At 43.2% G+C, this 13,316-nt stretch overlaps 2 protein-coding genes across 4 annotated transcripts; one reads left to right on the top strand and one right to left on the bottom strand.

The window, feature by feature from the left end:
- Positions 1-11: 11 nt before the first annotated feature.
- On the bottom strand, positions 12-3,668 carry LOC123965178 (protein asteroid homolog 1-like). Of its 3 annotated transcripts, none has more exons than XM_046041745.1 (5): positions 3,153-3,668; positions 2,143-2,393; positions 1,520-1,786; positions 419-1,404; positions 12-277 (listed from the first exon to the last, which is right to left on the bottom strand). In XM_046041745.1, the coding sequence occupies exons 2-5, from the start codon at positions 2,378-2,380 to the stop codon at positions 53-55; spliced, it is 1,716 nt and encodes a 571-aa protein (XP_045897701.1). In that variant the 5' UTR covers positions 2,381-2,393; positions 3,153-3,668; the 3' UTR covers positions 12-52. The 3 variants fall into 3 exon arrangements, with proteins under 3 accessions (XP_045897701.1, XP_045897702.1, XP_045897703.1); XM_046041746.1 differs by lacking the exon at positions 3,153-3,668 and adding an exon at positions 2,781-2,893; XM_046041747.1 differs by lacking the exon at positions 3,153-3,668 and adding an exon at positions 2,494-2,753.
- Positions 3,052-12,598, top strand: LOC123965177 (SWI/SNF complex subunit SMARCC1-like). The gene is made up of 28 exons (XM_046041743.1): positions 3,052-3,302; positions 3,639-3,758; positions 4,066-4,151; positions 5,042-5,123; positions 5,212-5,304; positions 5,501-5,570; positions 5,674-5,743; positions 5,831-5,906; positions 6,535-6,660; positions 6,851-6,933; positions 7,021-7,127; positions 7,220-7,279; positions 7,420-7,448; positions 7,546-7,661; positions 7,754-7,825; positions 7,919-8,032; positions 8,293-8,446; positions 8,561-8,671; positions 8,877-8,936; positions 9,113-9,371; positions 9,973-10,044; positions 10,121-10,167; positions 10,278-10,386; positions 10,471-10,610; positions 11,411-11,545; positions 11,727-11,859; positions 12,047-12,151; positions 12,250-12,598. The coding sequence occupies exons 1-28, from the start codon at positions 3,126-3,128 to the stop codon at positions 12,315-12,317; spliced, it is 2,874 nt and encodes a 957-aa protein (XP_045897699.1). The 5' UTR covers positions 3,052-3,125; the 3' UTR covers positions 12,318-12,598.
- Positions 12,599-13,316: the final 718 nt, after the last annotated feature.

The raw sequence follows: 13,316 nt of genomic DNA on the forward strand, positions 1-13,316 counted from the left end.
CAAGTGTACCTTGTGGAACAAAACAAAAGGTACAACACAACTACCCGGCATGTTAGTAGTGGGTACCTCCAGGCTGGTTGTTCCAGGACAGCTCTCCGTAAACCATGCCCAGCACCAAAGCTTGGAGCTGGGACCGTGAGGGTGTTGGTATGGCCTCTCGCAGCCAGAAACCCGTCACTGCTACTGCCAGCCTCAGGTGGAGAGGAACAGAAGTCAGGGTGGACTCCTTCATCCCCAAGACTTCGAACAGGACACCAAGACGAACTGCCACAGGAGCCTCGGTAAAATTAAAAGACAACTTGGGGAAATGTAACCAAACCACATGAACTATTTCTTTTAGAAACCATACATTCCTAAATGATATGAACCAAAATTGATGCTATTAGAGACATACTGCATACTTTGTTGTCATGTTCACCTGGCTGAGTGTATCCAGACGTAGGGGGGTTCTGGGGGGATGTGCCTCTACCTGGTTTTTCTTCAAGTTCACATCCAGACGGTCATACTCCTCTACACACACGAGGGCACCTGAGCCCTGAGCCTGCACTGTACCTGCGACGGCTGCGTGTTCAATGTTAAATCCTACATTTACACCCCTACCTCCACCAACCTGAGCACCTCTGTACCCCCTTCCCCCTCGCCCTCTCCCACCTCTCGTACCCTGGCTGATGTTTTCTTGTACCCTCACATCCCGTGCTTGGACATCTTGGCCTCTCTGCAGTAATATTCCATATACAGCCTGGCGTATGAATCTGGCGATGTAGTGGCTGCTGGCTAGCTTGCTGTTCTCCACCTGTGGGAGGAGCAGAACCCTGCGCATCACCATAGCATCTACCACCAAGGGAGCTAACTGTCCCTGCGCTGCAGCCTGCGACAGGCACTCTGGCAGCTGTGCGAGCCCAGAGGTCCGCCCTCCAGGAGCTACCTTATCTCCAGAGAACCAGCGAGCCAGAGAGCTTTGAGGGGTGATGTGGTACTCCTGCATACCTGCCCACAGCTGTGAACTGAGCCCACCTATCTGTCCTTTCTTGCCCCTACCGCCTCCACCTCTGCATTCCTCCCCCATTAGCCTGCTCACCTCCTCCAGGGCCTCCGCTGGACTTGAAAAAGAGGACAGCCAGAGGAGGAGACCCTCAATCCGGGACGTGGGTGCTTTCCCTTTACCCCTGCCACCACCTCTCCCTAATGCACTCACATCTAACAGACCCAGAAGTGTGTCAGCATCTTTTGGAGCGCCATAATCATTACCGGTCAGGACGGCACATAAGGGTAGCAACTCCTGGTTCATGCCCCCAAACCAGCGACACAGCCCGTTAGTGGTGTAACACCGAGCCGAGATATAGCGGTGAGAGGCTTTACCGTTAAGGTTGGTCCACTGGAAAAAACTGAGTGGCAGGTAACCACCTAAGATAAGAAAACAAAGCACAAAAACAGTATGTAAAAGACGGCAAAATCAAGCGAGACACTATCACTACCATTCATTACAAAGGTCTTTTTAGATCCTTGCTACTACCCACACCTGGCAGGTCAAAGATATAAAAGTCACTGTCATTGGTCAGAACTGGGCAGTTCCACTGATGAGCTAAACATGCTATTTCCCAATCAGCCTCAGCTGGACACTGGACCAGCGGGACTCCTCTCTGGCTGAGGACCTGAATGAAAACGTCCCTTGTGAGGATGGGGAGAACAGAGCCATTGCAGCCGCGAGAGAGACTGTCCGCCTCCCTTATCTTGGACTGCAGACGCTGCCGCAGGGTGGGAAACTTCTTGTCACTGGGATCAATCCCTTTTAACCACACACAAAAGAAAGACAGAAATTAAATGTTTGTGCAGGCTTAAATGAACTTGTTGATCCAAACAAAATACTTTTTTGTTTAATCTAATTCATTCATCAAAGAACTGTCTACAATGACCAAAATATCTGACTACATTATGTAATAGTTAGAAATCTATGTTATAACATTGAAAAACAAGATTATAAAACAGAGAGAAGAGACTTGCTTTAAAAATAAAAAATTTGGAAGATTTCCTTCTTTGAATTGTATTTTGTATATAAAAGTAAATACTTGGATTAACATCATGAAATTAAGTTTCCTAAAATAAAGGAGCTGAGAGGGCATTAAAATTCTAAAGCATCCTTACCTCCATCCAGTACCACATATGGCTGGATGTTACAGGCTGCCAACGCAGAGAGGAACTGGTTGAGCAGGCAAGTGAAAGCATCATAGTCCCCTCCATGCTGCTGGTCCAAACCGTGGGTAAAATAGAGACGGAAATACAGACTGCAGCCATCAATAACCAGGCGACTGTCCCTGAACTTCACATCTTGTAGAAAGTTTCTGTTCCCCTCCACATAGGTGGTCAGACCCTGGACACCCATAGGATCTCAGAGCCTAAAAAAACATGGAGTGAGAAGATGAATGAGTTACGAGTCACTCACAGAGGTGCTGGTGCTTCAGTGCCAGAGTTCCAGAGCTTCAGAGTAGTTTATACTGCCTGGTTGGTCGTCTGAGGGTGTGTGGAGTCCAATTATAGAATGCGACGGAAAAGAATCGTAACAAACTCTCAGCCATTGCTGAGTAGACAGTCAGCTGGACTTTATTTTCCCTTACTGACAGTGTGACTCTCGTGAAAGGTATGTCACAACGGAAATTACTGAAACAAAAAATTCATCTAAACCAAAGGCAAGTGATTGACCGTATTTTAAGTGCATTTTAAAACAATTATTCGAAAGGTAGTTCAGGATTAGAGCATGCAGATATAAATAGTCTGCTACCAACCTATGTCACTTTACTTTATTTCTGTTTTCAGGTCTTGCGCAGTTATTTCCTTGTAATGCTATACTTCAATGTAAAAGTCCTGGTTTGTAAGAAAGGTGTATATTCAATTGTGCAAATAAATAACATTGTTTGGTATTTTAAATATATATTACTGATTTTAAAAAGCACACAACTAAATAAAAAAAACACATGAAAATGACAGACAGTTAAACATTAAAAAATAGAAAACTCTTATGCTGAAATACTATAATTGCGTTTCTTCTCGCGAGAGAGCAAGAACGCAAAAGCTAGCGAGCGCGCTAGCCAGATTTGTTCTCCCGTTTGAGATTAATTTCTTGTTTTATTATGGCTACAATGTCCGGAGGAACAAACCTCGGGATTCTCGGGGCAAGCCAAGCAAACTCCGGAACATCCGCACAACGTAAAAAAGACAGCAGTCCGTCCGCTAGGTTCTGGGAGAGTCCGGATACTTTAGCCCAGCTGGAGGTGGTGCGACAGTGGATCGGAAAGCACTACAAAAAGGTAGTTAGCTGGCTAGGAAGCTAGCTAAGAAGCTAGCCGCCCCCTGCTAACGTTAGCAATCCTGCGGCTCAGACTGTAAACAAACGTCTCATGTTCGATACCGTTACCTTTACATTGGCAAGCAAGATTTGTGTGAAATTGAGGAGTGCCGTATCTATCTTAATTAAAGATTTAAAAAAGACGAAGTGCAAATGTAGCCAGATCCTAGAGGTTAAAATCCGACCAAATACAATAACGTTATAGTTAAGTTGGTGAGACTGTCGGTAAAATGCATTAGGTTGCATGAAAGTATGATAAAGAATTATGTTCCTCAAAAAATGTTTCTGTGTCTGTCAGTTTGTGCTGGTGGATGCTCCATCATGTCAGGCTCTGGCTGCAGTGACGCTGCAGCTTCTCAAGTTTCAGGAGGAAACCTTTGGCAGACAAGCTGCCAGTCCTGCGCTCACCAAACTACCTGTGAGTCTTTCTTTTATAAATGTCGTGTATTAATATCTCATCATTGGATTGGTAAAAGTCTATAGAATCTCAAAATGTTCTGATTTATGTGTATTTAGTCTTCTTGTGTTTTGTTTGACAGTTTTATAAATACAATACTACATCACCCAGTTGTGACGTGTAATTTGAATAATATTCAAATATAATAAATCTCAAGGCTTCTTGTTGTGGTCCTCGTTTGAAAGGGAAAACATTTTTAGGTGAAAATCTGGCAACATGGGTTAAAACATGCAAAACAAAAAGTGTTGAATTTACAATTTTTCTGCAGGCACAGTGCTTCCTGGATCTGCGACCAGGGGGTGGACTCTGCCACATTCTTGGCACTGCCTACAAGTTCAAAGCTGAGCAAGGCTGGTGAGTTTCAGGCATCTGATGACTTTGGGCCCCATCTTGCACCCGGTGCAAAGCAGCATAAAGTGTCATTGCTAGTTTCCAACTGACACAGTTGTCATTTTCACTCCCTGCATCCATGTTGTTTAAATAGCAAATGCACTTGTGCCTATGGGAGTGTTGGTCTTAAAATTATTTGCATTGCGCATCGCATTGCTATCTTAAAGTCATTTAAACTTATAGTGATTGCACCATTGACCCCAAAAAAACAGGTCTAAAGTCAATGGTGCAGTATTTCACTGTTTTTTTGTTCTATTAGGGGCGCGTTACTCCAATGGTAAGAGAGACGCTGTGCACATCTACGCACCAGGCACAGCAGCGTAAATTCATTTATTTAAAAAATCTCTTGGCATGCCGACAGGATCGGTCAGGATCTAATACTATTTCATGTTCTGTGTTCTACACATTCAAAAGGTCTCACACACACAGTCCAGGTTCATACAGTGAAACAGTTTGGCGTAAAGCAGCTGTCCTCCTGAAAATCCTGAGCTCCATCAGAGAGTTTAAATTATTTCAGAAGCTAAAAATTTAATTATGTTTTCATTGGTGAATTTTCTCTGTCTCGTCTTGTCACGCTTATACAGTTTTTTTTTTTTTGTTTTGCTGATTAAATGCCATTCAATCAGTCAATTGATGGTTTTTACAGTATAATGCGCCATTCATTTGTTATTACAGATTATAATTGCAAAGCGCCAAGGTGCAAGTGCAACTGGCTTTTAAAAGGAATGGGAGATGACACTCTGAATGGTGTTGTGCGTGTTATGTCCAAAACACACCCACGACTAATTCACAGACTAAGTACCCTTTTGAACCATGCGCCTGGCGCACTGATCATTGTTTCCCTCTTTTTAAAGGCGGCGGTTTGACTTGCAGAATCCATCAAGAACTGAAAGGAATGTCGAGATGTTTGGTACCATTGAAAGAGCGCTGATCCAGGTGACAGAGACACACACATTAATACACACACACACATCAGCCCACCAAGAACACACAACTGATGAACTTGTGTTATGTGTGTCTACAGAACAGCTGTATGTCACAGCCTGTAGTGTATCTGGACGCTACGCTGGATCAGGAGCTGGCTAGCAGACTTACCGATGTTATCACCAAACACCAGGTAAAGTGCTGCAGAAGAGAGTTAAAGATGTGCAGACAGAGGGTTAGATGGACTGATGAAAGATAATGAAAGAATACGTTGAAGTATATTGAGACAGATGTGGCTGATTTAGAAAGTAGCGAAAATGAAACCCAGTGCAGCTCTGAAAATGCAGTTACATTTTAGTGCCACCTGTTCATGGTTTGTCGTACCACAGGGTACACTCACTGACGATCGAACGCTCGCCAGTCACCACATCTACCCGTCACCTGCTTCTACAGAGGAAGGTCAGTTAAAGTTTGTGCATTGTGTGTTTGTTATCTTTTTAAATGTCTGGTACTTATTTAACTTGACACCATTTTTTCATACATGTCTTTTTTTCTTCTTCAGATGAATGGATGCGTCCTGTCATGCGTAAAGACAAACATGTCTTGGTACACTGGGGCTTGCACCCTGACAGGTAATGCACAAGCACATGCATGCACACATAGATGTTCATACCAAAACATAATGTGTACCTATTGTGTCGTTTCTCACTTTTCAACAGTTATGACAGTTGGCTGTCCTCGAGTGATGTTGAAGGAGAGGTTGAAGAGCCACCACATTCAGAAAAGCCGTGGCGGGTTAGTACAGCAGCATGCATTCAAAGAACAACCACCTATGTATGCTGTAACAGTCAACACTTTTTTTTCCGGCTACATTTACTATATTAAGCTACACATCAATATTTTACACTTCAAAATGTTAGAGTACGCCGATTTAAACATAGTGTCAAATTAACGTTTTTGCTCACCTGCCAAGGTAGCCTGGTAGGAGTCAGTTTACTGCAGAGCAGTGCAGTCTCTCACAGTGAGAGAGCTTATTTATCTATCTTATTTTACTTTTTACTTTTTTTAATAGCGCAATTCTTCTGTTTATGTACATGTTTTTATTTCACACTTGCTTTGGCAAGAACGTGAGTTTCCCATGCCAATAAAGCCACATTAAACTGAATTGAACTGAATTGTATGGTAGTCAGCAGTTTCAGAACAGCAACAGACCATACTCTATATACATAATGGAGGCATTTATATGATATTTCAAACATTCAACAGGTAACTTGACAGGTAAAGCCTTTTGATTGTATCTGCCAAAGTCAATTTAACTTGCAATTGGTCATATAATGTGGTGTGTGGATGTGTCTGTCCATTTTGGACACTTGATGAAATGAACCACATTAATACTTACTTTGTGAGGGGGTGTGTGCTCCAGGTCCATGCTGGCTGGGTTCTGGACACGGATGTTTTCAACGAGTGGATGAACGAGGAAGATTACTGTGTGGATGAGAGGAATGTACCAATCATTCTCCGCCAGCGTATTCACCTCAGAGACGAACAGGTTTGTTCCAAGCTGTGGGCGACCTTGAGGGCTTGTGAAGGGAAAGGTGTTCTCAATTATAATTACATAGATCTTACCGTTTCCTGGTGGAACATGGAGGCAACCAGGAACCTTTCATTTTTACAATTTGAAGAGTCTTTATCTGTGATGTTTCAGTTTATGATGCGGAAACTCTACCCTCTTGTTGCAGGACTCCAAATCGACCCCTGCCAAAAAGAGACGACGCTCCCCCTCTCCTCCCTCATCTGAAGGCAGGAAGAAAGGAAAGAAGGGGTAAGAAACAAAAGTTTTAACCTAACAGGAGGGTATACTTTGGCCCTTCAGTGTGCAGTCTCAGCATGGATTCTTGTGTGTGCACAGGAGAAGGCGTGGACAACAGGAGGATGAGCCAGAAGAGGACTTGACCAAAGACATGGAGGACCCTACCCCTGTTCCTAACATGGAGGAGGTCATACTACCTAAGATTGGTAAAAACACAAAAAAACAGTGACTAGGAAATTGGCACATAAAAGTATATTACCCGTAAACCGTTTTTAATTTCATCTTTTTGCTCTTGTAGTCAACCTGAAGAAAGACAGTGAGAATACTCCTGTCAAAGGAGGGACCATGGCAGATCTGGGTAGGTTTACATGTGCTATATCTAATGTTTAAGAAGAAACGGAGCATGTGTAAATGTTCATTAGAAATTATGAAATACGATTGGTCTTGTGTGTGAATGAACCTGGAGTTTTCTCCGTTCTTTCATTTTTACTTGTTCAGATGAACAGGAGGATGACTTCCCTGGAAGGGTAAATATGATAATTACAGGAGGGTTGGGTAGTCTATATCAATTAGTGTCTTTAGTTTCAGTGTTATTAAATTTACTGTATGTACGTGTGTGTCTAGGAAGATGAGGAGGGGAGAGGGGAGATATCTCGCCTGTCAGAAGGAGAGGATAACATCACAGAACAAACCCATCATATCATAATACCAAGCTACACGTCATGGTTCAATTACAACAGGTAAATAAAAAAAAAACACACACACATAAACACAAACATACCCAACTTTATAGCCTAACCCCAAAAAAAACCTTTCAATCCATGCATCCCAGCATTCACTCAATAGAGAAACGTTCATTGCCTGAGTTCTTCAATGGAAAGAATAAGTCCAAATCTCCAGAAATGTGAGTACTGCAGCCATTCAGACTTTACTATTCAATTCTTATCAGATGATGGAGATATCATCTCTAAAAGCATGATCTTTCTCTGCGCTGCAGCTACCTGGCGTACCGTAACTTCATGATCGACACGTACCGGCTCAACCCCCAGGAATACCTCAGTTCAACGTCCTGCAGGCGCAACCTGACTGGAGACGTCTGTGCTGTCATGAGGTATGCATCAGTGTGTGGGTGTTTGTGACCATGCAGTGGCTTTTGCATCTGCTAAATTAGGTGTAGTATGTGGGTGTTCTGATATGAACACGTTAACAAATTAAATCTGTAATGTTGTGAGGGACATGTGGTATGTGGTACTTAATGGGTCTGCAGTTCAAAAGAAGCTTTTATTTAACATGACACATGCTGATTTGTGTGTGTATTAGCGTATTTCCATCTGTAGTATAAGTATAATGAAAAATGTTCCGTGTTTTCAGGGTTCATGCGTTTTTGGAGCAGTGGGGTTTGATTAACTATCAGGTGGATGCAGAGAGCAGACCCCTCCCCATGGGACCCCCACCCACCCCTCATTTCAACGTATTGGCTGATACACCGACCGGGCTAGCCCCCCTACAACACAAACCCCTGCAGGTAAAACACACACACATAGCACATGATCACAGGTGTATTTGAAATACATGTTTGTATCATCTGGAAAGCCTCCTAATATCTGGAAAGCCTCCTAATGAACTTTCACTCTTGCAGGTGTCAGCCTCACAGCACATGTTGAATTTTCCAGAAAAGAGCAGAGACAAGCCTTCAGACTGCCAGAACTTCGGTCTGCGCAGCGACATCTACGCCAGGAAACATCCTAAGGTCTCACATCGTAACAGTACAAACATACTGAAAACTACATCTTCGTTTAAACACCCAATAGTTTGAATCTTGTTTCGTATACATCCTGATTCATTTTTGACATATTTATTTTACTAGTCTCTCATTTTAACAATTTCTGTAATTACACATTTAAAAAGTTGTAAATAGAATTTTTCTAAGATTGTTCTCATGACATCTGTCTCAGGCTAAAGGAGCGAGTGCAGGAAGGGAATGGACAGAGCAGGAGACACTCTTGCTATTAGAGGTAAGACAGTCACTTCTGTTTTTGGCTTCCTTTCATAGATCTTACACATGACTCATTGCCTTCCTAAAAGGGAAATTGTTTGACTGATTTATGAGAATCTTTTACATAAGTTTTGCAACTTGTTCTGAACCTTCCCTGCTTCCTCTCTGTCTCATCTTCTCCTGCGTCTCTCTCAGGCCTTAGAGGTCTACAGAGATGACTGGAACAAAGTGTCCGAGCATGTGGGCTCCAGGACGCAGGACGAATGCATCCTACACTTCCTTCGTCTGCCGATTGAAGACCCTTACCTAGAAGACTCTTCAGCCTCCCTCGGCCCACTGGCGTACCAGCCCGTGCCTTTCAGCCAATCAGAAAACCCTGTCATGAGCACCGTAGCCTTCCTGGCATCCGTGGTGGATCCACGGGTAGCATCATCCGCAGCTAAGGCAGCACTGGGTGAGAGGACAGAGAGAGGAGCGTTAATGTATGTGTAGTCTATAGCTGTGTCTCAATTTGGATACTTCAATTAGTATACTAAAAATGGAGTACACTACATGTCAAACTATGTGCTCAAATCAAACATGTCCGTTGAGCAAGTACCGAACCCAACATTTGACCGCTGCTGCTGCTTTTTTAATGGTGAATTGTAACCGGGCGGATCATTATCGCCATCATTTGTTTGTTCACTTGACTTCAATTCAATTAAATTAAAAGTGAATAAAAATGAACATACTTTCACAATCGCAACCTCTGCAGCTTCCTCGGCTGCCATTTTCACAAGTTTAGAAATGGGTTTGTGGTCCCTCCCCTTTCACTACGTAGCCAAGATGGCGACCGTTAAGTGTGAAAAGTGTCCAGCATTCTTCACTCAACTTTTGGACCATTATCAGTGTGCCATTCGGGTGCTTAATGCACTCAAAATAGCAAGTGTAAGTAAGGAAGGCTGTGAATTGAGACACGGCTTAGGTTATGGTTCTGAGATAGTAGTGTATGTGTTTGTTTGTGTGTGTGTGTGTGTGTGTGTGTGTGTGTAGTGATTCTACATCTTTGTCTTCAGAGGAGTTTTCCCGAGTACAGGAGGACTCCGTGGATAAGATCTCTGAAATGTCCAACCAGCCCGACAAAATAGGTAAGACACACAAATTAATCTAGTTCTCTGTGCTTTGTACAGTGCATCCCTAATTCTGTCTTCCTGTGTCCTTCAGAATCAATGGATTTAGAAAAAATTGAGACAAACTCCACCTCCCTTCAGGTGAAAAAGCAATAAGAGCATAGCGACAGTTTTATTGTATCTACTGGTGCTTTTTGTGGCTTACCCTGTGTGTGTGTGTGTGTGTGTGTGTGTGTGTGGATCTGTTTTAGGTCCCTGTAAGGATGGATGGACTCAAGGTGGAACCCACTGGAGCCACACTGGAGGGAGAACGAGTCAAAAGAGAAAATGCTGAAATGATGCTAGCAGAGGAGAGAGACGGTATGTAAACATGTACACTATACATATTTGTATGTATCTGGTATGTGATCTGTCCACATTAAAGAAGTTCTCTCTCTGATCCAGGAAGGGGAGATGACGACGAGAGCTTAGGGCGGCGGGAGGGAGACGGGGATGATGGGAGAGTGATGGAGCAGGATCTGGTGGAGGGCAGCGTTACCACGGCAGCAGCAGCCGCTCTAGCCTCAGCTGCCACAAAGGCCAAGGTAAATCCCGCCTTTCCACTCCAAAACGGACCAATCACTGGGATAAAGACAATTCACATGTTATTTTAAATAGAGACTTTTTTTTCTGTTTTTTGTAGGGCTGCAGCTAACGATGATTTTAGTATTCGAAGCTTCGATAGATTATTTCAACGATTCATCGATGCGTCGTTTATGAAATAGGCTACTTTTGCTTGGATGTGGCGGCGGCGGCTCGTGCAGACTACACGTCTTTCAGCGTCGGGCGATGGCCGTGCCGTTCCTGGACTTGTTGTTGTTCTCCTACAAAACAACAAACGCACGAATGTCCATTTTCCACCGATGGATGTAACCTTATATGTACCGGGAGGACATAACAGTGTTATGAATCTTCTCATCAACTCTTTGCAAGAAAGTATGTAGCAATGAAGTAAATCAGCTGTATCTAAGGTCTCGAGTCTCTGCTTTTCCTAGGAGATGTTCCCGCCCACAATCATAGCCAGCTGCTGTGTTCTTGCAACAATATAAACCTGTGGCGAGCATTTCAAATGTGTTTCTATTATGATGTGTAGTTAGGTGAATTGTCGTCCCACCCCTAGTTGCTGATCATTGATAAGTTGGTAGTTTTCATCCATTTAGTCTCTCCATGTCCCTCTTTGCCACGCTCTGTCACACCCAATCTAATCTACCCTCCTCTCACCTCCTTTTCTCATCTTCTTCAATGTTTACCTTCTTTTATCTTTACCTCCACTCAATTTCTTCTTATCTATCTCATAGACTTACACCCAGTACTTTTTGTACTTCTTTGCCTCACTTATTTGTAGCATTTGGCAGCAGTAGAAGAGAGGAAGATCAAGTCCCTGGTGGCTCTGCTGGTGGAGACCCAGATGAAGAAGCTGGAGATCAAGCTGAGGCACTTTGAGGAGCTGGAGACCATCATGGACCGTGAGAAGGAGGCTGTGAGTAAACATAGTACCTGCCCTAAAAAAAAGAATAATGAAACCTCTTCATCATCAAACCCATGCGCTGCATAGCTAGTTTTTGCATTTATTCATTTCATTTATATCCAGAAGCAACAGTAACATGCTCAAAAACCAGTCGGTATCATTAATACTTTGTGTCTGTGTGGGTAATGTGCAGCTGGAGCAGCAGCGGCAGCAGCTCCTGTCAGAGAGACAGACCTTTCACACAGAGCAGCTGAAACAGGCAGAGATGAAGGTTCGCCAGCAGAGGGAGCAGCAGGGGCAGTTGGGATACACAGTGCAGCATTCAGGTCTGCATTCATTCTTGCAACTCACTGTACTGAATTAATCCAGTGACATGTATCCATCCATTGTCAACCGCTTATCCTGCGTCCAGGGTCGCGGGAATCCAGTGCCACTCAGTTCTTAATTTCTTTTCTGTTAAATCATTGTTTGTACCTACCCTTTAACATCTATAGTTTTCTTGTTATATTTTAGCCCCGCCTCCTCCTTCAGGCCAGTCCATGCCCAATCGGATGATGCCTGGTGGAGGAAATGCCCAGGCAATGGCCGCTCGACACCCTGGCGCTCCCAATGGCATGTGTGAGTATTCTTTACTGTTTCCATTGGTTACTGATATGTGCTATGTTAGTCTCATTATGTGTGTGTGGTGAAACCAACGTGCTGTGTTTCTGCCTCAGACCCGTCCTCGCAGCCTGATGGGATAGCACCAGCTCAGCCGGGTGCTCCAGCATCGAGTCACAGCTGAACTGACCAGAAAACAAGACACACAAACATACACACCAGTCCTCCATCAACCAGAACACACAGATAACGATATTCAGGAAGAACTGTTAAGAAAATGAAGTCTGAAAGTCTTCAGTAGCGACATGTTTATAGACTGAAAGACACACAAGCACATAGACACAGTTGATTTGTATTTGGTCAACGGCTCAGTCCGTCTTATATCTGTGAAATATTTGTGCTCTGACGTCAGAGTTGAGAAATCTGAAGATTGAACTCAACTCATTAAAGTTGTTTTACATGAAACTAAAACGTGTCGTATTTTCTAGTTCAGACCTTTTGTATTGTGTCTCTGCATGCTTCTGTCTGTGTGTTTGTTTTGCTTCCAGTAATGGGTGTTTCTTCATGGAACATTTACAATTGCTCAGCAGTTGCACAACAACATTCAACTTAACTTTTCATTTCCCCGTGCCCCTCTGAGAGTGTGGAAACTTTGGAATACCTGGAAGTTCACTGAGGGAATCCAGTTACATTCATTTCTGTTTTCAATTAAATAATTGATATTCACTCGACAACTTTTCTAAAAGCAAATGACATTTGTCTAAGATATGTTGTGTTGTGATACCTCCAAATGTAAAAGTTACATTGTTCCTGGGAAATGACGACAACAACAAGAAAGATCACTACAAGATTGTCCTCAACGTGACTTGACATCTAAAAGAAATCTCACTGATATAATTTCCTCACATATACAATGGAGTCCTAAGTCGAGGGAGTTAACATAACCCAAATATAACTGTTTATGCTCCAAAAAGGTGCACTTTCTCTTGTTTCTGGCAAGACAAACTTACTTTGAATCTGATAAAGTTAAGGTTGGGAAACGGTCTATTAAGCAGAAGCAGAGACACTATACAGGCTGTCTAGTGATATACATGATATCACATATCAAAGTGTGCCCTGCCAAAATGGTAAAGAAGACCATTAAACAGGCTCTGACAAACTCAAAGGTTTAGAGGTATCCTGT

The sequence above is a fragment of the Micropterus dolomieu genome, unplaced genomic scaffold (assembly GCF_021292245.1).
Source record: "Micropterus dolomieu isolate WLL.071019.BEF.003 ecotype Adirondacks unplaced genomic scaffold, ASM2129224v1 contig_8807, whole genome shotgun sequence".
In the NCBI taxonomy this organism is placed as follows: domain Eukaryota; kingdom Metazoa; phylum Chordata; class Actinopteri; order Centrarchiformes; family Centrarchidae; genus Micropterus; species Micropterus dolomieu.

What these genes read in the sequence shown, in the direction of transcription:
- LOC123965178 (XM_046041745.1), bottom strand. Translation starts at nt 2,380, where the DNA reads ATGGGTGTCCAGGGTCTGACCACCTATGTGGAGGGGAACAGAAACTTT. An exon ending in ATATGTGGTACTGGATGGAG is followed by an intron (nt 1,787 to 2,142) that starts GTAAGGATGCTT and finishes TGTGGTTAAAAG; the next exon opens with GGATTGATCCCAGTGACAAG. An exon ending in GTCTGGATACACTCAGCCAG is followed by an intron (nt 278 to 418) that starts GTGAACATGACA and finishes AATTTTACCGAG; the next exon opens with GCTCCTGTGGCAGTTCGTCT.
- LOC123965177 (XM_046041743.1), top strand. Translation starts at nt 3,126, where the DNA reads ATGGCTACAATGTCCGGAGGAACAAACCTCGGGATTCTCGGGGCAAGC. An exon ending in TTCAAAGCTGAGCAAGGCTG is followed by an intron (nt 4,152 to 5,041) that starts GTGAGTTTCAGG and finishes CTCTTTTTAAAG; the next exon opens with GCGGCGGTTTGACTTGCAGA. An exon ending in CAGCTGCCACAAAGGCCAAG is followed by an intron (nt 10,611 to 11,410) that starts GTAAATCCCGCC and finishes ACTTATTTGTAG; the next exon opens with CATTTGGCAGCAGTAGAAGA.